This window comes from Streptopelia decaocto, assembly GCF_964273445.1.
Source record: "Streptopelia decaocto genome assembly, chromosome: 22".
Classification (NCBI taxonomy): Eukaryota; Metazoa; Chordata; class Aves; order Columbiformes; family Columbidae; genus Streptopelia; species Streptopelia decaocto.
The window spans coordinates 686,708-710,320 of NC_138677.1; the positions used below are offsets into that span (position 1 = coordinate 686,708).

At 53.7% G+C, this 23,613-nt stretch overlaps 1 protein-coding gene across 1 annotated transcript; it reads right to left on the minus strand.

Annotated features, from left to right (window-relative positions):
• Positions 1–546: 546 nt before the first annotated feature.
• LOC309449024 (olfactory receptor 6B1-like) lies at positions 547–23,347 on the minus strand (the record flags this gene model as incomplete). Its single annotated transcript, XM_082070935.1, is given in 7 exon segments — positions 547–641; positions 1,300–1,398; positions 1,785–1,950; positions 2,703–2,825; positions 3,491–3,599; positions 22,447–22,870; positions 22,873–23,347. Coding segments are annotated over 7 exon segments (1,491 nt in total).
• Positions 23,348–23,613: the final 266 nt, after the last annotated feature.

The window sequence follows — 23,613 nt, forward strand, 5'->3', positions numbered from 1 at the left end:
AAGGCCACAGGACTCGGCTGCTTCTCTCCAGGAGGCCCCAGCCCCAGGCACAGTGCCAGCAGGCTCCCCGCTCGGGGGCTTTCCCCCCAGACCCCTTCCCTTCCCCGCTTCCCTCTGCTCGACCCCATGGGGCACAGACGGACCCACTGACATGGACACCCGCGCTGTGGCCCCAGCCGTGGGAAGCAGCACTTCTCACCTGCTCCTCCTTGCAGCCCAGCCAATTTACCACCGCGTGATGGAAGAGCGGGTAAAGGTCTCCACAGAGCTGTGCTGCCCCGCTGCGAGGAAAGGGGCATCGCTTCTGGCTGCACAAGTACATGGTGATGCCCTTGGACCATTGCTCCAGAACTGCACCAGGAAAGAGAAAGGACAAGGGAGCACATGGGAGTCTGCAGCAGGGAAAGGTCCCTGTACCCTCGCCCCAGCCTGCTTTACGTACAGCCCCAGGCTCAGCAGGGCCCAGCCCAGGACCAGATCTGGATCTGAGGACAAGCTGTGCTCTGGAGGTGTCTGCATTCTAAGACCCCACTGTTTCTCTTCTCCTCACCGCACCTCTTCCTCCTCAGTGGTCCCTTTGCCTCCAGCATTTGCCACCACAGCCCCTTCCCTTCTCGCATACTCCGCTTTCAGTGCAGGGACTTCAAACCCCAGGGGAGAGAAGGGGAATCACAAAACCACAGACTGGCTGCGTTTCAGGACCTCTGTAGATCCCCAGCCCCACCTGCTCACGCAGGGTCACGGAGCAGATCACACAGGTGGGTCCAGGGGGTTTGAATGTCTCAGAGCAGGAGACTCCACACCCGCTCTGGGCAGCCTGGGCCAGGCTCTGGCACCTCCCAGCAGAGAAGTTTCTCCTCACATTCACATGGACCCTCCTGTGTTTCAGTCTGTGCCCGTTGCCCCTCACCCTGGCGTTGGGCACCACTGAACAGAGTCTGGTCCATCTTCTCAACACCCACCCTTCAGATATTTACCAGAATAAATAAGGTCCCCTCTCAGCCTCCTCCAGGCTGAACAGCCCCAGCTCTCTCAGCCTTTCCTCAGAAGACAGAAGCTCCAGACCCCTCAGCATCTTCGTAGCTCCTCTTTGTAAGGAACAGAAGCCACGGGAAGGGACCCGGGAGCCCCTGACGTGTCCTGCCCCAGAAACCTCCCAGGCTTCCCCCGCTCCTCCGCACACTCAGCAGTTCGGGGTCCCGGGCTGGGCTGACACCCACCACCTCTCCTCTGGGATCACATGGAGCCACCAAAGGCCACCCCAGCCCCTGCGCGGGCCCTGGCCGAGCTGACACTCACCCCCGCAGATGGTGCGCAGGCTCCGGCCGCTCCCCGCCCGGCTCAGCGTCCTGCGCAGGGCCAGCAGCGTCGCTCCCGCGAAGGGGACACAGCGCAGGGCTGCAGAGAAGGGACAGAGGGACCCAGAGGGTCAGTGGCACACAGGGGACACCAGGGTCCATCTCTGGCAAGGCTGGAGCTGCCGGGCCGTGTAGGACACACCAGAGGGCGTGGGGAGGGTGGCCTTCCCGAGGGGGACACGGGGAAGCCCTGTGGGGAAATAGGGGGGACAGAGGGGGACAGAGACCCTGCGGGTTTGTCTCCAGTGGGTTCCTACTGTCCAAGCACCAGGACTGGGCTGGTGAGGCGGAGCTGCTGGCCGGTCCTGGCACCACACGGCAACCCCAGAGTCCCCCCAGTTCAAGACAGGGCATTCAGGGAGGGGGGATCCCTTCTCCCTGTTATCACAGACCCCTGCCAAAACCAGGAGGCTGCATGTGCCGTACCATAGCTGCCAGCCATCTTGCCCAAGGTGACGAGCACAGCCTCATCAGGGACCTTCCCCACCGCCTTCAGGTGGCTCTGCAGCTCAGCCATGACGAAGTAGAAGTGGGAGCGGGCCAGAGCCACCAAGAAGTCACTGGCGGCCATCTTCACATCATCCATCACACCCTGAAAAAGCGACGCATAGAATTACTGAATCATTTTGGTTGGAAAAGCCCCTCAAGATCATTGTAGTCCAACTGTTAACCCGACCGTGGCACTGACCCATGTCCTGAGAACCTCATGTCCGTCTGTCCAGCCCTCCAGGGATGGTGACTCCAGCACTGCCCTGGGCAGCCTGTTCCAATGCCCCACAGCCCTCTGGGGAAGAAATTGTTCCCCCGATCCAACCTCAACCTCCCCTGGCGCAACTTGAGGCCGTTTCCTCTGCTCCTGGCGCTTGTTCCTGGGGAGCAGAGCCCGACCCCCCTGGCTCCAAGCTCCTTTCAGGCAGTTCAGAGATCAGAAGGTCTCCCCTCAGCTCCTGTTCTCCAGCTGAACCCCCCAGGTCCCTCAGCCGCTCCATCACACTTGTGCTCCAGCCCCTCACCAGCTCCGGTCCCTTCTCTCCACTCGCTCCAGCACCTCAAGGGATGTCCTGTAGTGAGGGGCCCAAAACCGATCCCAGGATTCGAGGTATAACACAGTATTCAAGAAGTAACGTTGAGCCTGACGCCAGCTCTTGCTCAGTTAGAAACAACCCCAAGTCCACTTCTCTGCACAGCTCTGTGTCTCCTCTTCAAATTCTGTCATGAGGAGTCCCCAGAGCTTCTCTCTGAGGACCTCCCTGGGTCTGAATAACCGAGGAACGTCTCTGTATCTCCCAGAACCCAGGGATGGAGGCACGCTGCTTTGGCGGCCCTGTCGGAGAACAAGCTCACCTGGGCTGCTCGCAGGTCACCCGAGGCCTCTGCTATGAGGCGGTTCACAACACCACTGGGCAAGCAGCCATCCTCTGCCTGCAGGGCACGCTCCAGCTCCCGGTATGTGTCCACCCGCTCGCCCTGGGGACAGACCACAAAGGGCGGTGATGGGACTCGCTTTACCCTTGTTCCCAGAGAGCCACCAGAGAGACCCACTGTCCTCCAAACCATCTGTGGGACACGGGCACAAGGTACGAGCTGCAGGCATCGCGTCAGGAGAGCAACGGGCAATGGCAAGATCTTCTGCGGCAGCTCTGAGACAAGCAGAGAGCCAGAGAGGGACACGGACCCCACCAGGGAAGAGGCCGTGGGGTCACTCCTGAGGACGGGGAAGGTGGCGGTCAGAGGGAAGGTGCCAGGCGGGCAAGGGGAAGGCGTGGGGACCAGCCCCTGCCCTGAGGGGGAGAAGCCATGAGCACCCTGCACCCGGTGTCGCTCCTCGCACAGGCAGGAGCCCCGGGCTGCGGGGACAGCTCCAAACCACAGCTCAGGAGGGGCCTTGGGTACCTGGGGAAAGGCACTGGGGAGAAGCTGGGGCTGACGCAGAGGCCCTGCCCTGCCCAGGAGAGAGCTGAGAGCTCCTGGGGACAGGAGGGAGGCAGCAGCGACATTAGTCCCACCTGAGCGGCAGGATCAGTGCTTGGGGACACAGCCTGCAGGGCAGAGATGCCATCAGACAAGATCCCTCTCTGCCATGGCCCCGGGAAGCCCGGGGCATGGAGGGGAGCCCTCACCCCCCGCCTCACCTCATGGTCTTGCAGCTGTTTCAGCCCAGATGTCCCAATGGCCACCAAGGTGTCGACAGCCTCAGGGACAGTCCCCGTCACCCTGTCTCTGTCCTCAGGACTGGAGGCTCTGGACGGGCGACACAGGCATGGACAGAGAGCTGGAAGGAAAGAAGGAACTGGTATTGCTGGCCGCAGAGCTTCCAGCAGGGGGTGAAGGTCTCCCAGCCTCCCCAGCACCACCAGCCTGTGCCGGGCTGGGCTGGCAGGAGCAGCCGGTGGGATGAGAGGAGGGAGTGTGCCCCTCGCTGCAGCACTGGGCAGACCCCCTGGGGGACTGGGCCCACTCGGGGTCCCCAGTGCCAGGACAGCAGCGACGTGCTGGAGGGAGCCCAGCGCGGGGCTGAGCTGGGCAGGATGGACACGGGGCTCTGCCAGGGGGCCGGGAGGGCTGGGGCTGGGCAGCACCACCACAGCCGCTGGGCCAGGCTGTCCCGGAGCCATCCCAGGCTGCTCCATGGAGGGCAGGGACACGACGGACCCTCAGGGAGGTGCCTGGCAGCAGGACGGGAGGGGAGGTGACGGGGACACGGCCCCCAGCACCTGCCGGGACAGACGCTGCCTCGGCCTCCCGCCAGCCCCTCACCTCGGAGCGCCCTCATCCTCCTCATGGCTGCAGATCTCCCAGATCAACGCTCTCCTCTTAACAGGTTCTCCTCCCTCAAACTCCACAAGGAACCAAGGCAACACCAGCCCCAGGAGGAGGAGATAGAACCCAGACGTTGTGACCTCAGCGCAGGGCACGGTGCCTGGCCCAGGGCTGCGGTGGCACAGGGACATGTGCTGGGGACACACTGTGGGGCAGGGACCAGACAGGACCAGAGCAGGAGGAGTCTCTGGTAGATCCCAGGTGCAGCAGTTTTCTCCAAAAGGGAAAAATCATGTCAGGCGGCTTCACTGGAGGAGTCTGGGGCTTCCACCTGGGGCCTCAGCTTCCTATAGGAAGTGAGGTGACTGTGCGAGTACCCGGGAGGAGTCTTGGGTGGATCCTGTAGGACAGAGTTTCCACTCAGAAAGACAAATCACCTCGGGTAGATTCATTGGAAGAGTCTGAGGCTGCCACCCAGCATCTTCTGTTCCTAAAGCAGAGGTCAAAATACTCCAGGAGGTGCCTGGGAGGAGTTTTGGGTTCTTCCCAGAGAAGCGAGCTTCTAGCATGAGAAAAGCCATCTTGGGCAGCTTCCTTGGAGGAGTCTGAGCCTGCTGCCTGCACCTCAGATGCCTAAAGCATCTACCAGCACACAGTCACACAAGACAGAGATCAGGGTGTCAGCGTGATTTCAGCAACTGGACTAATAATTCTGATCCGAGACAAAAATCAATAAACCAATGAGTAACTCTGAATGCTATTTATTCTGTAGAAAAGATCAACTCACAAGCTTTCCTCAAAGACTTTCACCTCATCACAGCCCTCTGGCGGCTCACGCTTGAACTTGTAGCTGTGGTTGGGTTTTGCTGAGGCAGCATATTTTGACAAGGGAGAATTATTCCCATTCTCTGCAGGAAGAGAGCATCTCATTCCTTCAGTGTGCCACACTAGTAAAAAACACAATAGCTATCTTTACATGTCCCCCAAATTGAAACCCACATCATTACCAATGTTATAAAATTAAGGAACGTTTTCAGTCACCTTGAAGTTTTCATTTGCAAACAGGTTTTCTTATCTCAACCCCTTTCCTCCTTTCCATTTCTCCTCACAGCATTTTTCAGGCTCCTCTGCAATCTCTGCCCATTCCTGGCCACTTTCCGTTTGTAACCGCAAACCTGAATCTGCGCTCCTGTGCCATCACCACCCGGCCAAGGAAACAGGCAGAAATCAGATTCTTCAAAACAGAACAAGCTTATGTGGAATTAGGAAATTCTCCCAGTGTATCTCAGAAGATTTCTGGTGACAAAGAACAATTTGAAAAAGACAGTTAAGCTTTCATGGGTGCATGCATGAAATGCTGGAAAGTTGCCCATTTTCCCTGAAATAAAACCAATACCTGACGCAAGCAGCAGGACTGGCCTATTTCTGCTGTTCCACCTGTCGCTGTGCACTCTCGATTCTTCAACTTGTTCACAGTACTTGAAAAATCTATTATTTAAAACCAAAAACTTGTCTGGGAAGCACATTCCTCAGTCATATCTATGCAGCTCCAATTACAGAGCATCACAGATGTGTGCACACGGAGTCTTTGGAACAATCCAGAAAAAAAAAGGTCACTTACAAAAAAAAAAGCATTGCACCATTTCTCCACGGATGTGGGAAACAAAGTCCCTCTTTTACTACATGGTCATGCACGTAGCAACGCGTTAAAGTTAAGCACTCTTAAACTTTTAGAGTTACACAGTACCTTTATCTCTGGAATCAGCAAGAAGATCATCTGTAGAACATGGACTTTCTTCACTGCCTTTGTTCGAGATGGTAAGAAACGAGGCTGGAGATCCTGGCTGGGAGCGGCTGCTGCTGTTACTGCTCCTGTCTGCTCCGCCGGGCGTTCGGGTACCAATGCTGCGGGTACCGATGCTGTGGGTACCAATGCTGTGGGTACCGATGCTGTGGTACCAATGCTGTGGGTACTGATGCTGTGGTACCAATGGTGTGGTACCAATGGTGTGGGTACCAATGGTGTGGTACCAATGGTGTGGGTACCAATGGTGTGGGTACCAATGGTGTGGGTACCAATGCTGAGGGTACCGCTGCTGTGGGTACTGCTGCTGTGGGTACTGCTGCTGTGGGTATTTGTTGGAACGATAAAGGACTCAGCATTCTGATTCAATGTGAATCACGCAAAGCCATTTATTACAGAAACAAGCCTCCTTACATATGCAACTATTCTCTGATTACGCATCCACGCTCCAAGCAGGCATTCGCTAATTGGATATCATCTCTGTTCACGCGCTGTCCACGCACTGAAGTCTCACTGCTGATAGGTCCGTTGATTTACACCACGTTGGGGCCTGGTTATTTCGGAGCTGCTTCTCTCCCATGACAGGTCGTGTTCCCAGACTTGAAATTCCTGCCTGGTTCAATAACAAATGTCCATGTAACAGCAACCCCTCCACAGGTACTGATGCTGTGGGTACCGCTGCTGTGGGTACCGATGCTGTGGGTACTGATGCTGTGGGTACCGCTGCTGTGGGTACCAATGCTGTGGGTACTGATGCTGTGGGTACCAATGTTGTGTGTACTGATGCTGTGGGTACTGATGCTGTGGGTACTGATGCTGTGGGTACCGCTGCTGTGGGTACCAATGCTGTGGGTACTGATGCTGTGGGTACCAATGTTGTGTGTACTGATGCTGTGGGTACCGATGCTGTGGGTACTGATGCTGTGGGTACTGATGCTGTGGGTACCGATGCTGTGGGTACCGCTGCTGTGGGTACTGATGCTGTGGGTACTGATGCTGTGGGTACTGATGCTGTGGGTACTGATGCTGTGGGTATGGCTGCTACACTGAGACAACAGAGGCGCTCGTGCCCAGCTGGAATATCTCGAGGCTGTTAAAATAACAGGGGTCAGATGGCTGCTCTTGTCTAGTTTGCAATTTCTTTAAATCCAGTAATGCTGAGGGTTTTTTTGAGTTTCACCAAATGTGTTGAAGTGGAAATTTTTATCCATTACACAAGATTCCAACATAAAATAAGTCAGGTGGAAACTGAGGACAGCGGTTTTCAGGATGTCACGGATCACAGGCTTGCTCGGCAGGAAGGGACCCTCCTGAGCTCGGCTGGTCCAAGCCCGGGCTCAGGCCCAGCCCGTCCTGTCCTGAGAGCCCGTCCTGGCTGCGTCAGGGCTCAGCATCTGCACAGACAGGGATTCCACAGCCTCTCTGGGCAACTTGTTCCAGTTTTGAGCAGCCTCACACGAATAAAAAAAATAGATTTAAAAAGTGTTTTTCTTGTGTTCGCATTGTTTTTAAGTTTATGACCATTTGTTCTTGCCCTATCATGGCACCCCAGGAGTCCAGCTCCCTCCTGTTCATTCTGCACGTCAGATATTGACACACATTGATAAGATCCCCCTGAGCTTTCTCTTCTCAAGGCTCAACAGTCCCAGCTCCCTCAGCCTCTCTTCATAGGAAAGACGTTCCAGGCCCTTAATCATCTTTGTGGCCTGTATTTCTGATACTTCATTACTAAATTTACCTCCAAAAATACCTAACAATAAAATTAAAGTTAAAAATTGGCAAGTTGTGCTTCAACTGGGATGGGGCAGTTCAGCATGGGCAAAGGGAAGAAAAAGTTCCTACAGGAAGTCCCAAAACAGATCTTTTGTCTTTTCCCGTTTTACTGAGATGTCTTATTTTATCGGAAAATAAATTACATCACATTAATCACAGAGGAAAAGGCTCAGGTTCCAGATTTACCTCTTTCCTGCATTTTGCTTTCCAAGGGATTTTTCAACTACCTTTATTAAAGAATTAGAGACTTCAGCAAAGCCTTTGACACTGTATCCCCAGCATCTTCCTGGAGAAGCTGCAGCTCACAGCCTGGATGGGTGTCTGAGGGTCACCAAGGGCAAGTGCCGGGTCCTGCACGTGGGTCACAACGAGCCCATGGACGCTGCAGCTGGGGAGGAGCGGCTGGAAAAGGCGCCGGGGGTGTTGGTGCCAGCGGCTGAACATGAGCCAGCGTGTGCCCAGGTGGCCAAGAGGCCACAGGATCCTGGCTGGTACCAGCACTGGTGTGGCCAGCAGGCCCAGGGCAGCGACCGTCCCTGTGCTGGGACCTGGGGAGGCCAAACCGCCAATCCTGGGCCAGTTCTGGGACCCTCACGCCAAGAAAGGCCTTGAGGTGCTGGAGCGAGTGGAGAGAAGGGAACGGAGCTGGTGAGGGGCTGGAGCACAAGTGTGATGGAGCGGCTGAGGGACCTGGGGGGTTCAGCTGGAGAACAGGAGCTGAGGGGAGACCTTCTGATCTCTGAACTGCCTGAAAGGAGCTTGGAGCCAGGGGGGTCGGGCTCTGCTCCCCAGGAACAAGCGCCAGGAGCAGAGGAAACGGCCTCAAGTTGCCCAGGGGAGGCTGAGGTTGTATCTGGGGAACAATTTCTTCCCCAAAGGGCTGTGGGGCATTGGAACAGGCTGCCCAGGGCAGTGCTGGAGTCGCCATTCCTGGAGGGTTGGACAGACGGACATGAGGTTCTCAGGACATGGGGTAATCACAGTATCACAGTATCACAGTATGTTTGGGATTGGAAGGGACCTCAAAAGATCATCTAGTCCAATCCCCCTGCTGGAGCAGGAACACCTAGGTGAGGTCGCACAGGAACATGTCCAGGCGGGTTGGAATGTCTCCAGAGAAGGAGACTCCACCACTTCCCTGGGCAGCCTGTTCCAGTGCTCTGTCACCCTCACTGAGAAGTTGTTTCTTCTCAAATTTAAGTGGAACCTCTTGTGTTCCAGCTTGATCCCATTACCCCTTGTCCTATCATTGTTTGCCACCCAGAAGAGCCTGGCTCCATCCCTATGGCACTCACCCTTTATATATTTATAAACATTAATAAGGTCCCCCCTTAGTCTCCTCTTCTCCAAACTAAAGAGACCCAGCTCCCTCAGCCTTTCTTCATAAGGGAGGTGCTCCACTCCCTTAATCATCTTGGTTGCCCTACGCTGGACCCTCTCCAGCAGTTCCCTGTCCTTCTTGAACTGAGGGGCCCAGAACTGGACACAATATTCCAGATGTGGTCTCACCAGGGCGGAGTAGAGGGGAAGGAGGACCTCTCTCGATCTACTGACCACCCCCCTTCTAATACACCCCAGGATGCCATTGGCCTTCCTGGCCACAAGGGCACAGTGCTGGCTCATGGTCATCCTGTTGTCCACCAGGACCCCCAGGTCCCTTTCCCCTACACTGCTCTCTAATATGTAATCTCCCAACCTATACTGGAACCTGGGGTTGTTCCTGCCCAGGTGCAGGACTCTACACTTGCCCTTGTTAAATTTCATTAGGTTATTCCCCGCCCAACTCTCCAGCCTGTCCAGGTCCCGCTGGATGGCAGCACAGCCCTCTGGCGTGTCAGCCACTCCTCCCAGCTTGGTGTCATCAGCAAACTTGCTGATAGTACACTCTATGCCCTCGTCCAAATAGTTAATGAATATATTGAATAATATTGGCCCCAGCACTGACCCCTGAGGCACTCCACTAGATACTGGCCTCCAACTGGACTCCGCACCATTGACTACCACTCTCTGGCTTCTCTCCCTAAGCCAGTTTGCAACCCACCTCACTACTCTATTGTCTAGACCACACCTCCTCAACTTAGCTGTGAGGATGCTGTGGGAGACTGTGTCAAAGGCTTTACTGAAGTCAAGGTAGACCACATCCACCGCTCTGCCATCATCCATCCACCTTGTTACATTCTCATAAAAGGCTATGAGGTTGGTCAAGCATGACCTACCCTTGGTAAAGCCATGCTGACTGCCCCTAATAACCCTCTTATCCTTGATATGCCTTGAGATGGCACCAAGGACAAGCTGTTCCATTACTTTCCCAGGGACAGAGGTGAGGCTGACCGGTCTATAATTACCCGGGTCCTCCTTCTTGCCCTTTTTGAAGACTGCAGTGACATTTGCTTTCCTCCAATCCTCGGGCACCTCTCCCGTTTCCCAAGACTTAGCAAAGATGATGGAGAGCGGTCCAGCAATGACTTCAGCCAGCTCCCTCAGCACCCGCGGGTGCATCCCATCTGGACCCATGGATTTATGGATGTCCAGACTATTTAATTGCTCCCTAACCCAGTCCTCATCGACTAAAGCAAACTCCTCCATTGACCTGGCTTCATCCGGGGTCTCAGGGCTCCCCAGGACAGCCTCCAGCAGAGTAGACAGAGACAAAGAAGGCATTCAGTAATTCTGCCTTCTCTGTATCTTCTGCCACCAGGGCACCCACCCCATTCATCAGTGGGCCTACATTGCCTCTGGTATTAGTTTTATCTGCTATGTATTTGAAAAAGTTCTTTTTGCTGTCCTTGACCCCTCTCGCCAGCTGTAATTCTAAGGAGGCCTTGGCTATCCTAGCTGCCTTCCTACATCCTCTAACAGCAGCCTTATATTCCTCCCAAGTGGCCAGCCCCTGCTTCCATGACCTGTAAACTCTCCTCTTCTGCTTGAGCATACCCAACAGATCCCTATTCAACCACGCAGGCCTCCTGGCTCCCTTCCTTGACTTCCTGCGTGTGGGGATGCTCTGATCCTGAGCGTGGAAGAAGCAATCTCTGAATGCCACCCAGCTATCTTGGGCCCCCTTTCCTTCAAGCAGTCTTGCCCATGGGATTTCCCCCAGCAATTGCTTGAAAAGGCCAAAGTTAGCCCTAATGACAGTGTTGGGTTTACGGTTGGACTTGATGATACGAGGGTCTCTTCCAACCAAATGATCCTGTGATGCTCTAAAAGGAACATTGCGTGCATGCCTGTCATCATTCTTTTAATCTTTCTTTGGATTTTCTTACTGGGAGAACACATTTCTGCATGAGTGTTCTCTGGAGGGCTGGAGGGAATAGAAGTAAAACTGATTCTGAGGTTGTATTGCAATATCTTTCATATTCCAGTAACTAGACTTGTTGAAACGAGAGGGGGATGTACCAGAGGGGGATTTTGTCTGTTCTTCAGGAATTCAGAGAGATTCTTTGCATTTTTTGCTGCTTTTTCTTGATTATTTGACTTGATTATCCTAGTATTTCAAATGGCTACCTGAGGATTTCTGATCAAAAGAAAAAGAAGAATAAATGGTCGGTATGAAATCGTAAGATCTGAAACAGAAAACATTACTGTGCACACATTTTCCTATGGGGATAGAAGAAAAACTATAGAAATAATGTACTTCAGTAGCCGTTTGAAATGCTGAGAAACACTCCAGTGACACCTCAATATATTCCCCGTTTTCACTGTAATACTCCAGCTCTGAGTGGAGCCAGCAGAACATGGAGATCCAGTAAGACCACACTAGACCGTGCTGAATTCCCAATAAAACCTACTGAACTCATTAAAATATCCACTTCCCATCCAGCATTTTTGTCAGCCTGTAAGGTACAGGAGCACACAAACCACTGCCGCTGTCTCACCTCAGCTGAGAAACGTTTGACAAAGTGGGTGCAAGATTGCAGCGGCCAAGCAACATGATCACAGACACAGCAAGACCTCAAGTGTGAGCAAATGAAGAGCTCAGTGGAACACACAGCCAGCTGCACATACGCTGCTCCTCGCTTACAGCAGCTGCGAGAGCTGAAAGCGTTTTATTGTTATTGTTTTTAACCCATTGCTGGGTTGGGGTTGGTTGGTTGGTTGGTTGTTTTTCCCGAGGTTGAGCTGTATTAAACAACTTGGCTGTCCTGGCAGTGAACTGTGCTTGTGTTCCAGCTTGTGCTGCGGGTTCTTCTGCAAAGAAGCAAACAGTAGAAGCCCAATTCACCCGTGTTCCACAGCTGAGAAGCTCTGAACTCCCTGGTGTTTAGGGATGTTTCAATACAACTCTGTGAGCAGCGCCTCAGCGCAGTCTCTCAGCTTAGAGAATGGAGAGTGGGAAAACATGTTAAATAAGAGTTCCTATTGTTTCAGCATTAAACAAATAGAGATGGCTGATCAAAAGAGATGAGAGAGTTTCCAAAGTTGTGCGATGCATTTGTTTAGTGTGATAAGAACCCATCCAATTATTTACTCTCATTAAAATGAATCCAGAACATAACTTCTGGTGCATTAAGCATGATGCATGCACCGTGCATCACAGGTCAGACACACCGGATGGAGGTTCCCTGTTCTGCAACATAAGGCTACGAATTAAACAGTTTGGAGAAGTAAATAATTTGGGAAGAACTGCTTGTCTCAGAGGATCACAGGCAGAAGCCCCAGAAAGATTCTGCAGAGAGATGACTCATTTCTGCACTGTGCTACTATAATCTAGGAAATTCCATTTAAGCATGTAGGTCTTCTATAAAAACACAGCATCAAAGCAATGAAAGGAAATACGAAGTCCACGTACTCTTGGATTGCCATACATGTTCCTCCCGTGATCCAGGTCATTAACACACTTGTTGATCCTCCCCCCATTATCCAGTGCTGCTCTACTGCTTTAACGCAGCCCAACTTGCATTGTGCCCACAGGCCTTGTCGCTGCACAGAGGATCCCCGTTCTGTGCACTGGAGAGAGTTTGGGTCACCAAAACACAGAAACTGCAGCCGTTCAACGTTGCTGCCATGCGAGAGACGGAACCGACACACCAAGTGATGTTCACAGAGTTCACCGTGACTGTCCGACCACGCTGGCTTTAGACCAAAAGAACCGGACACACCAAGTGATGTTCACAGGGTTCACCTTGACTGTCCGACCACGCTGGCTTTAGACCAAAAGAACCGGACACACCAAGTGATGTTCACAGGGTTCACCGTGACTGTCCGACCACGCTGGCTTTAGACCAAAAGAACCGGACACACCAAGTGATGTTCACAGGGTTCACCGTGACTGTCCGACCACGCTGGCTTTAGACCAAAAGAACCGGACACACCAAGTGATGTTCACAGGGTTCACCGTGACTGTCCGACCACGCTGGCTTTAGACCAAAAGCTGCCCCGTCCACACGCCGTGCAACAACGGGATTGGTTACAGCACGCGCTATCCAGCGACATGATTGGCTGCACACACTGTCCACGCGCTCTGCACGCGCGTGTCGGCGATTGCTCATTGGCTGGTACCTTCTTACAGGATTCCTTTTGTCTCTTTGGTCTCCGGCTTCACCTCCTGGCCGGGCTGGCGACGGCCCCATCCCCCGGGGGGCTCTGCCACCGCACCTCCCCCTCTTTCATTCAATAGAATGTTCACAACACGCCGTATTGTGCTTTGAAGACCGTGTGAAATACAGGGTAAGAATATTACAGCTAATTCAATTACAGTTAACAAGAACAGACCTGTTTTTGATATTCCTTTTAACCAAACAACGCATCCAACCCAAAAAAACAACATCTTCCATTATTTTCATGTTCTGCAAATCTGTTATCTTTTTATGTATAGATTCTGAATGGTCTTTGAAGTTCAAACAACACACCACATCAAACTTCACAGCCGTGGCCATGGCCAATAACAAACCATTAACCGCTGCTCTGTTTGCAAAGCTCAACACCGGCCGCATCCGCTGCTGAAAGCGACAACACGACTGAGGGTCAGGGTCGCACCTCTGCAATCGGTCTCTTCTCTGCTGGCCAGCCAAGGCCTCACCCACTGTGCTGAATCCACCCGTTGTTATGGTTACCTGTGGAAACACAAGCACATCCCCTTCCCCAGGTGATGAGTGACACAGGACCTTCCCATTGCTGTGTTATGGGATCAAACACACTGACCTTAGGTACTTCTTCGGAAAGACCTTTGACATTGTTGATATGGTGCATAACAACAGGTTCCGTTGCAGTCTCACTTTTAGGATTAAGCCAGTTCAGCACATACGATGCCTTCATCAAAACCTCTTCTGCACCCACACCAATTCCCCTTGTTTGTTCAGAACGGGTAAAAGGCTTTTCCAGGTGCGTGTGCACGCTCAATAACTGCCTGGCCAGTAGAGTTCTAAGGGACTCCGAACAGGGGTTGCACCTTCCCCTGGACGAGGAAGGTTGCAGGAGTGTCAGAACGGTACGCGGGGCCATTATCTGTTTGATCTGGGCAGGAACTCCCACAACAGCAAAGGGTTGTAATCAAGGACGCTTTCCCACTTTTGCGTTTGCTGAGGTCAGAGCTGTAGCCACAACAGTCCTGAACAGGTGGCCATGGACACACCAATGTACTTTTGTCGGCCAAACACTGCAAATTCAGCAATATCAGTTTGCCACGACTGACCTGGCTGCGAGCCCCGAGGATTCGCTCCCTTTTGTTGCAGAGGCGCCATGCGGGCACAGGGAGGACAACTGCGGCAATGGATCCAGCTTGTCCCTTGGGAAGTGCAAACTGTTTGGGGAGCGATGCTGAGGATCGATGGAAGAACTCGTGAGCTTGTCTGGCTTGTTCACAAGGAGACACGTCTGTCACCGCCACGAGTTTGGCTGTGATGGTGTTTCCCTCAACTAGGCCACCTGGTAGGTCAGAGTGGCTTTTTATATGCATTATAAATACCGGCGCTGTCCTATAATCTAACACGTTCCACAAATCCAATAATGCCTCAAACAACAAGGAGCTGGAAACTCGCTGCACAAGCGCTCTATGTGTTCTTCATACAACTCCTGACCATAAAGAGAATCTGCTACCAGATTAATTGGGCGGTTCTGCCACTTTTGTAACGCTGCTGTCACCGCTTGCAATGCTAAAATTTGAACCGAACCTTCAGCTACAACAAGCTGTGAATGCCACTGACCCTGCTCAAACCACACAAAACCTCCTCTGCGGGAGCAACTACTCGCACCCGTGACAATGGTTATGGCACCTAACGGACGCTCACTGACAACTGACATGGGCTGCAAGGGGAGGTTGTTTAAATACGGGGTGCGGTGGATAAGGATTGTCCACCCGCACCGGAATCCAGGCGAGAGCTGAGCCCAGATCGTCGTGTTTGAGAAGGATCTGTTCAAACAGACGGAGAGAAATGGGGATCACAATTTCACCAACATACGACCCAGACAAGGTCAGATATCGGATCAGTCCTTTCACTGCCACCTGGCAATGGCTTCCGGCCTCTGAACGATGGGTTTGCTTTGGATTGGTCACAAATATCCATTCTAATCCTAACAACGGATCCTTTTCTTCCGTGCCCCACGGGGCCAAAAGTCCTGCCAGCTCCTTGTTGGTGTTACAGACATGAAGAGGAACTGGCAATTCTGATCTATCCACTTTTCTTGCCATTTGCTCAAGCGCTTTTTGTGCCTCTGGTGTGAGGCACCGTGGTTCTTGGGGGTCTCGTCCCCCACGAAGGATGGGGGTGCAAGGCTGGGAGGGCAGGGTTTTGGGGGCCTGATTTGGGGCTACAGGGTCTGGGGGTACAGGTTCCGGGGGATCAGGATTTGGGCGTTCCGGGTTTAGGGCAGTAGGATCTTTGGGTGCAGGAGTTTGGGGTGCAGGGTTTGGGGGTGCAGGATTTGGGGATGCAGGATTTGGGGATGCAGGGTTCTGGGGTGCCAGGTTTTGGGGTGCAGGGTTTGGGGAAGGAGGATATGGGGGTGCAGGGTTTAGGGTGGCAGGATCTTGGGCTGCAGGGGTTTGGGGTGGACGGCCTGGTAGGGCAGGATTTGGGGATAGAAATTTTAGGCGGTAGGGTTTGGGGTGCAGGATTTGGGGGTGAATGGGTTTGGGGGGTGCAGGGTTCTGGGGTGCAGGGTTTGGGAGTTCGGGACGTGGGGCTGGAGGATTTGGGAGTGCAGAGTTGGGGGTGCAGAGTTGGGGCTGCAGGTTTCACACGTTAAGGAACTGGGGCTGCAGAATTTGGGGGTGCAGGGTTTGGGGTGCAGGGTTTGAAGGGTGCAGGATGTGGGGGTACGTGTTTTGGGAGGGAAGGATCTGGGGGTGCAGGGTGTAGCCATCACAATATGGGGTTGCAGGGTTCTGGGGTGCAGGAATTGGAGTGCAGGATATGGGGGAGCAGGGTTTGGGGTACAGAACCTTGTTGTTCAGGGTTTAGAGGCAGGATTTGGGGGTGCAGGGCTTTGGGGTGAGGGCTTGGGGGTACAGGGTTCAGGTGTTCAGGACTTGGGGGTGCAGGACGTGGGGGTTGGAGGATTTGGGGGTGAAGGGTTGGGTAAGGAAGGATCTGAGGGTGCAGGGTTTGAAGTTTCAGGACTTCGAAGTGCAGGATTTCGGGGTGCAGGATTGAAGGGGTGCAGGGTGTTTGGGGAAGGATTTGGGGCTGCACATTTTGTGGGGGTGCAAGATTTGAGAGTGCAGGGATTTGGGGTGAGCGATTTCAGGGTGCCAGGTTTGGGGAGGAAGGATCTGTGGGTGCAGGGTTTGTAAGTGCATTGATTGGGGGTCAGAATTTGGGGGTGCAGGGTTTGTGGGGCAGGATTTTGGGTGCAGGGTTTTGGGGAGCAGGATCTGGGGGTGATGGAATTGGTTGACAAGGTTTTGCAGTGCGGGGTTTGGGGGAGCAGAGTTCAGGGGGGTGGGTCAGGACGAACAAGATTTGGGGGCGAACGCTTTGGGGGAAGGATTTGGGGGTGCGGGTTTTGGAGTGCACGGCATGGAGTACGGGCTGTGGGGAGTCAGGATTGTGGGGCACAGGATTTGGGGGTGCAGGGTGTTGGGGTTCAGGAGAGCGGGGTGCACAGTTCAGGTTTAGGAGCTGGGGGTGCAGAGTTTTGGGGGTGTACGGTATTGGGGTGCAGTGTTTCGGGTGAAGGCTTTTCCAGAGCAGGATTTGTGGGTGCAGAGTTTGGGGGAGCAGGTTTTGGGGTGCAGGGTTCAGATGTTCAGGACCTGGGGGTGCAGGATCTGGGGGTTGATGGTTTGGGGGTGCATTGTTTGGGGGGCTGGATGAGGAGGTGCACGATTTAGGGCTGCAGAGCTTGGGGGGCAGGGGTTTGTTGGCAGACTTTGGGGGAGCAGGGTTCTAGGGTGCAGAGTTTGGGAGATCAGGGTTTGGGGGTGCAGGAGTTTGGGGGGAAATTTAACGTTGCAGAGAGTGGGTTGCATTGGTTTGGGGGTGAAGAATTTGGGGGTGGGGGGTTTGGAAGCACAGGGTTTTGGGGTGCAGGGTTTAGGAAATCAAGGTTTGGGGTTCCAGGATTTGGGGGTTCAGTGTTAGGGGGTGAATGTTTCGGGGGTGCAGGGCTTGGGATTGCAGGGTGTTGGGGGAAGGATCTGGGGCTAAAAGATTTGGGGTAGCAGAGTTTTGGGGAGCAGGGTTTAGGGGTCAGACTTTAGGGGGACAGGGTTTGGGGGGCAGGGTTGGGAGGGATGATGTGGAGGTGCAGGGTTTAGGGCAGCAGGATCTTGGGGTGAAAGGGTTTGGCGTGAAGGGTTGGGTAGGACAGGATTTGGGGGTGCAGGTTTTCAAGGTGCAACATAGGGGCAGGATTTGGGGTACAGAGGTTTGGGGGTGCAGGGTTTCTGTGTGCAGGGTTTGGGACTGCAGGATTTGGGGTGCAGGTTTTGGAAGTGCAGGATCTGGAGAGTCAGGATTTGGGGGTGCAGTGTTTGGGGGTGAATGGTTTGGGGGTGCACAGTTTGAGGGTGCACATGTTTTGGGGGTGCATGATTTGAGAGTGCAGGGTTTGGGATTGCAGGATTTGAGGTGCAGGATTTGGGGTCTGCAGGGTTGGAGGGTTTGGGGGTGCAGGACCTGGGGATGCAGAGTTTGGGAGGGAAGGATCTTGGGGTGGAGGGTTTGGTCGTGCAGGACATGGGGGTTCAGGGTTTAGGGCAGCAGGATCCTGGGATGCAGGGATTTGGGGAGAAGAGTTTGGTAGGGCACAACCTGGGGGTGCAGGTTTTGGGGTGCAGGGTTTCAGGGTCAGGATCTGGGGGTGCAGGGTGTTGAGGGGAAGAATTTGGAGGTGCAGTGTTTGGGGGGGCAGGTGGTCCAAGGTTCTGGGGTGTGAGTTTCCTACTGAACAATGTGGGGTGGCAGGATTTGGGGGAGCAGGGTTTGGGGGTGCAGGGTTTTGGGGTGAAGGGTTTGGTAGGGCAGGATGTGGGGTGTGGGGTTTGCGTGTTCAGGAACTGGGGGACCAGGGGTTGGGAATGACGATCCTAGTGTGCAGCCTTTGGGGTGAAGGCTTTTGGGGTGCAGAAGCAGGGAGTGCAAGATTTAGGGAGGCAGAATTTGGGGGTGAAGGGTTTGGGATTCAGGATCTGATGTGCAGGATTTGGGGGTGCAGGGTTGGGGCCAGAATCTGGGGGTGCAGCTTTTGGGGTTCTAGGTTTTCAACATGCAGGGTTTGGGGATGCTGGGTTTTGAATTGCAGGGTTTGGGGGGACAAGATTTGGGGGTCCAGGGCTTGTGTGTGCATGGGTTTAAGGTGCAGGATTTGGGGGGGCAGGAGTAGGGGGGACACAGTTGGGGGCTGTAGGGTTTGTGGGTGCAGCGCTCTGAGGTGCAGGATTTGGGGTTGTAGGAGGCATAATCTGCAGGTGCAGCTTTTCAGGTTGCAGGGTTTGGGGGTGCAGAGTTTTGGGGTGCAGGATTTGGGGGGCAGGGTTATGGGGGTACAGGATTTGGAGCTGCAGGGCTTTGGGTGCCAGAATTGTGGGTTCACAGTCTAGGGCAGCAGGATCTTGGGGCAAAGGGATTGGTAGGGCAGGATTTGGGGGTGCAAGATTTGGAGTGAGGGTTTGGGGCTGCAGGGTTTGGGGATGCTGGGTTTTGAGTTCAAGGGTGCAGGGTTTTGGGGGACAGGTTTGGACTAAAAAGATTTGGGGGCAAATGGTTTGGGGGAACGATTTTTGAATGCAGGATTTTGGGCTGCAGGATTTGGGGGTGCAGAATTTGGTATTACAGGTTTTGGGGATTCATGGCTTGGGAGAAAGGATTTAGGGGTGCAGGGTTTCAAGATGCAGGATTTGGGGTGCAGTATTTGGAGTTTCAGGTTTGGGGGTGCAGGGTTTTGGGGTGCAAGTTGTGGGGCGGCAGGATATCGGGTATAAGGTTCTGGGGTGCAGGGTTTGGGGATGCAGTATTTCAAGGTGCAGGGTTCTGGGGTGCAGTATCTGGGGGTCCAGGGTTTGGCAGTGCATTGGTTTTGGGGGTAAGGATTTGGGGGTGCAGGGTTTAGGGATGCAGGATTTGGGGGTGCAGGATTTGGAAGTGCATAGTTAGGGGGCAGGATTTTCAGTGCAGGAGTTCAGGGTACAAAACTTGGTGGTGCAGGATTTGGGGTGCAGATTTTGGGGTGGGGAATTTGAGGGTGCAGGGTGTTAAGGATCTGAGGGTACAATATTTGGGCTTTAAGGGTTTAGGGGGGCAGGATCTGGAAGTGCAGAGTTTGGGGACAGGATCTGGGGGTGCAGCGTTTGGGGTTACAGGTTTTGGGGGTGCAGGGTCGAGGGAATTATTTGAGATGCAGGGTTATGAGAGTGCAGGATTTCTGGGTGCAGAGTTTGGGGTGCCGAGTATGGGGCAGCAGGATCTGGGGGTGCAGGATCTGGGGGTGCATTCGTTTGGGGGGAGGATCTGGGGGTGCAGGGTTTAAGGGTTCAGGATTTGGAGGTGTAGAGTTTTGGGGTACAGGGTTCTGGGTTGAGGTTTTGGGGGTGAAAGATTTGGGGGTGCAGGCTTTGGGGGGTCTGATTTGGGGTGCAGGGTCTGGGGGTCCAAGATCCTGGAGTTCAGCATCTGGGGGTTCAGGATTTGGAGCTGCAGAGTATGGGAGGGAAGGATCTGGGGCTTCAGGATTTGGGGGTGCACCGTTCGGGGTGCAGGGTTTAGAAGTCAGGTCTAAGAGTGCAGGGTTTGGGGTGCAGGGGTTTGGGGAGAAATTTAAAGTTGCAGAGTGTGGGGTGCATAGGACTGGGGCACAGGATTTGGGGGTGCTGGGTTTCAGGGTTCAGGATTTGGAGGTGTGGAGTTTTGGGGTGCAGGGGTTGGGGGTGAAGGATTTGAGGGTGCAGGGTGGTAGGGGAAGGATTTGGGGGTGAGAGATTTGGGGTGCAGGATTTGGGGTGCAGAGTTTTGGGAGGCAAGGATCTGGGGCTGCAGGATTTAGGGGTTCAGTGTTTAGGGCAGCACAATCTTGGGGTGCAGGGCTTTGCAGTGGAAGGTTTGGTAGGGCAGGATTTGGGGTGCAGGATTCTGGGGTGCTGGGTTTTGGGGTGCAGGATTTGGTGTTGCAGGGATGGGGTTGAAGGGCTTGGGTTTTCAGGCCTTTGAGGTGCAGGATTTGGAGGTGCAAGGTTTGGGAGTGAATTCTTTGGGGGGGCAGGGTTTGGGGTTTCAGGAGGTGGGGGAAGGATCTTGGGGTGTAGGGTTTGGGGGGGCAGGGTGTTGGGGGCAGGATTTCGGGGTGCAGGGTTTTGAAGTGCAGCGTTTTTGGGGGGCATGATTTGGGGGTGCACATGTGGGGGTCCAGGTTTGTGGGGTGCAGAGTTTGGGAGTGGAGGATTTTGGGGTGCTGGCATTGGGGATGCCTAATTTGGGGGTGCAGTGTTTGGGTGTTCAGGACCTGGGGGTGCTGCGTTTGGGGATGCAGGTTTTGGGGGTGTAGGTTTTCAGGGTTCAGGATTTGGGAGGGTGCAAGATTTCAGTTGTAGGCTTTAGGGGTGCAGAGTTTGGTAGGGCTGAATTTAGGGGTGCAGGACTTGGGGTGCAGGGTTTGGTGCTGCAGGATTTGGGGGTGCAGGATTTGGGAAGACAGGATCTGGGGGTGCAGGATTTGGGGTGCAGATTGCGGGGCAGGGTTTTTGGTGCAGGGTTTTTGGTGCAGGGTTTTTGGTGCAGGGTTTGGGGGGAAGGCTCTGGGGGTGCGGGGTTTGGGAAGAGTATTTTGGGGTGCAGGAGTTTTGGTGCCGTGTTTGTGGGCAGGTTGGTGATCACTGCTGACCTGCACACACTTGCTCTCTCTGTATTCACCTTCACTCTGCTCCTCCATCTCCCCACTGTTCTCTCCACCTTCTCTCTTTCCGTTTCCACCGCACTCTCGACACAGACCTGACCCACGGAGAATGTTCCAGAACACGCTGATCCAAACCCCGCTGGGACCTGCGGGCTCTATGACAGTGTGAAAACTGAGTGTGCAACAGAACCCTTTTGGTTGTCAAACCCCTCGGAGATGCTGAGTCCAGCACAACCCCCGGCACTGCCCCCCGTCCCTCAGGAGCTCAGCGGAAACCCCTCCAGGGACGGCGACTCCAGCCCTGCCCTGGGCAGCCCGTTCAGTGCCCCACAGCCCTTGCTGGGAGGAACAGTTTCCAGGCTCCAGTCAGACCCTCACCCGGTACCACCGGGGCCGTTTCCTCTCCTCCTGTCGCTCGTTCCCGGGCAGTCACAGATCCCCGCTCTCCGGGCGCTCTCTGGGCGGCTCCTGTCCGGCCGCTCCCCGCGCTCCCGCTCTGTCTCTCGCCCGAAGGCTCAGGCGGGAACGGCCGCTGCGTCCCGGCGGCCAATCGCAGCTCGCCGCCTCCGCCCCGCGCGCCGCCGGCCGTTGGCCCCGCCCCCTCCTCCCCTCATCCCCTCAGGAGGAACCTCACCCCGCCCGCGCTGCATTCGGAGCTCAGCGCGCAAACACCTTCACAGGGCGAGAAATGCAGTTGGGATTCGTGCCGAGATGTTCAGTGTTTACAGATGTAACCAAATGAGGCTCGGGCTCTGAACCTGGAAAAAGGAAAGGGGGTTAAGTTCTATGTAAAGGTTATGAAACTTGTTTATGAACCTCATCCAAAGACCCCAAAGACCCTCCTCAAATTCACCAAGTGACCCTGCGCAGGCAAACAGGGAGGGTCAGGAGGAGACTGGAAATGGTTTCTGAGACTCATTTTAATGAGAAGCGGGAAAGGTTATGGATACGTACAGGCGTTGCTGGGTCATTATGAACATGTAACACCTCACTGTATTTAAGCACAGCTCTTGTTGTTCAAAGGGTGCGTGTTGGGCGGAGCGAATCCCCCGCGCACCCAGCGCTGTTTTGCTTTTGCTCTAATGAACACGTGTTTAAGGAATACGATTAAGGAATTGGATTAAATGTTGATTATCCATAGAAAAAGCCTAAGTTATTTATTTCAACTTCCAATATTCCTACATGGTTTTGAAAACTATAAATCTAGGGTTTAGGATTTTCAAAAGGAAATAATCCATCAGTCAAAGTCCTGTTATGGCTTATTTTATTGATATTGTAGCAGAATATTCAGCGTCACAGCGCTCATGAATGGGAAGGAGACATTTCCACATACCATTTCTTCCTTGCCGGACTCCAGTGCAATGAGTCAGTGATGACGGAGTCGGTGATGAACAAGCTGTAGAGGTTTACTCAGCTACATTTCAAGAAGGACACTTGTCACTCCTGTCCATGTTCCTCCGTATCCTTATCCTCGGAACTTACTGGTGTGCAAAGCAGCTTGTGCCCATGGTCTTTCTCAGACTCTCTTTCACCTCCTTGTTCCTCAGACAATAGATCAGAGGGTTCAGTGCTGGAGTGAACGCAGCATCAAAGACAGACACTGTTTTGTTGAGTTTGGACGGATGGATCCTCCTGGGCCTGGCACACATGAAGAGAGTGGCCGAGAAAAAGATCGTGACAACAGCCAAATGGGAGGTACAAGTGGAAAGGGCGTTTCTCCTTCCCTGCGCTGAAGGCACACACAAGATAGTTGACAGGATACAGCAGCAGGAGAAAACAATGATCAGGAGAGGGATCAGCAGGATCACCAAGGCCCACACAAAGTCCACTGTCTCTGCAAGGGACGTGTCAGTGCAGGAAAGGCTCAGCACGGGAGAGATGTCACAAAAGAAGTGGTTCATGACGTGAGTTGTGAAACTAAAGACACCTTGACCAAGGAGATGGAAAAGCCTCCTGCCCATGAGAGAATCAACAGCTGAAGGCACAACTTGTGCGTCATGGTGGCTGGATAGTGCAGGGGATGGCACACAGCCAAATAGCGGTCACAGATGACACACTCACTGCACATAAGGGAGATGAAGAAGTGTAACTGGGTCATGCAGCTGGAGAATGAGATGGTCATGCTCTGGGACCGGAACCCAAGCAAAAGCCTGGGCAGTGTTACTGAGACATAACAAATCTCCAGGAAGGACAAGTTCCCCAGGAAATAATACATGGGCTTTTGGAGGTGACGGTTCCTTTTCACCACAAAGATAATAATGGCATTCTCAGTGATTGTTACCATGTAGGTGGCCAGAAAGATCAGGTAAAGTGACGTCTGAACCTGCAGCCCATAGGAAAATCCCAGGAGAATGAACTCTCTGACAGCAGTTTGGTTCTTCATTCCATGCTGGGTCCCACAGCGATCCCTGCAGGTGTCAATGGAGAAAAACAAACAGAAGAGTTCCACAACAGCAAGTTCATGTGAAGAACTGGGGCATTTAGTAAACTGTTTCCTGTGGAAACTTTCTACGAAGTAGAACAAGCATTTCTTACAGGAAAGAAAGTGAGAGGGACGCATGTCTTTATTCCAGTGACTTGTTACTGTACTGCCAATAGCAACACTAGAAAATCAACCCAAAATGTAGCAAAACCCCTCTGTGGCGCACA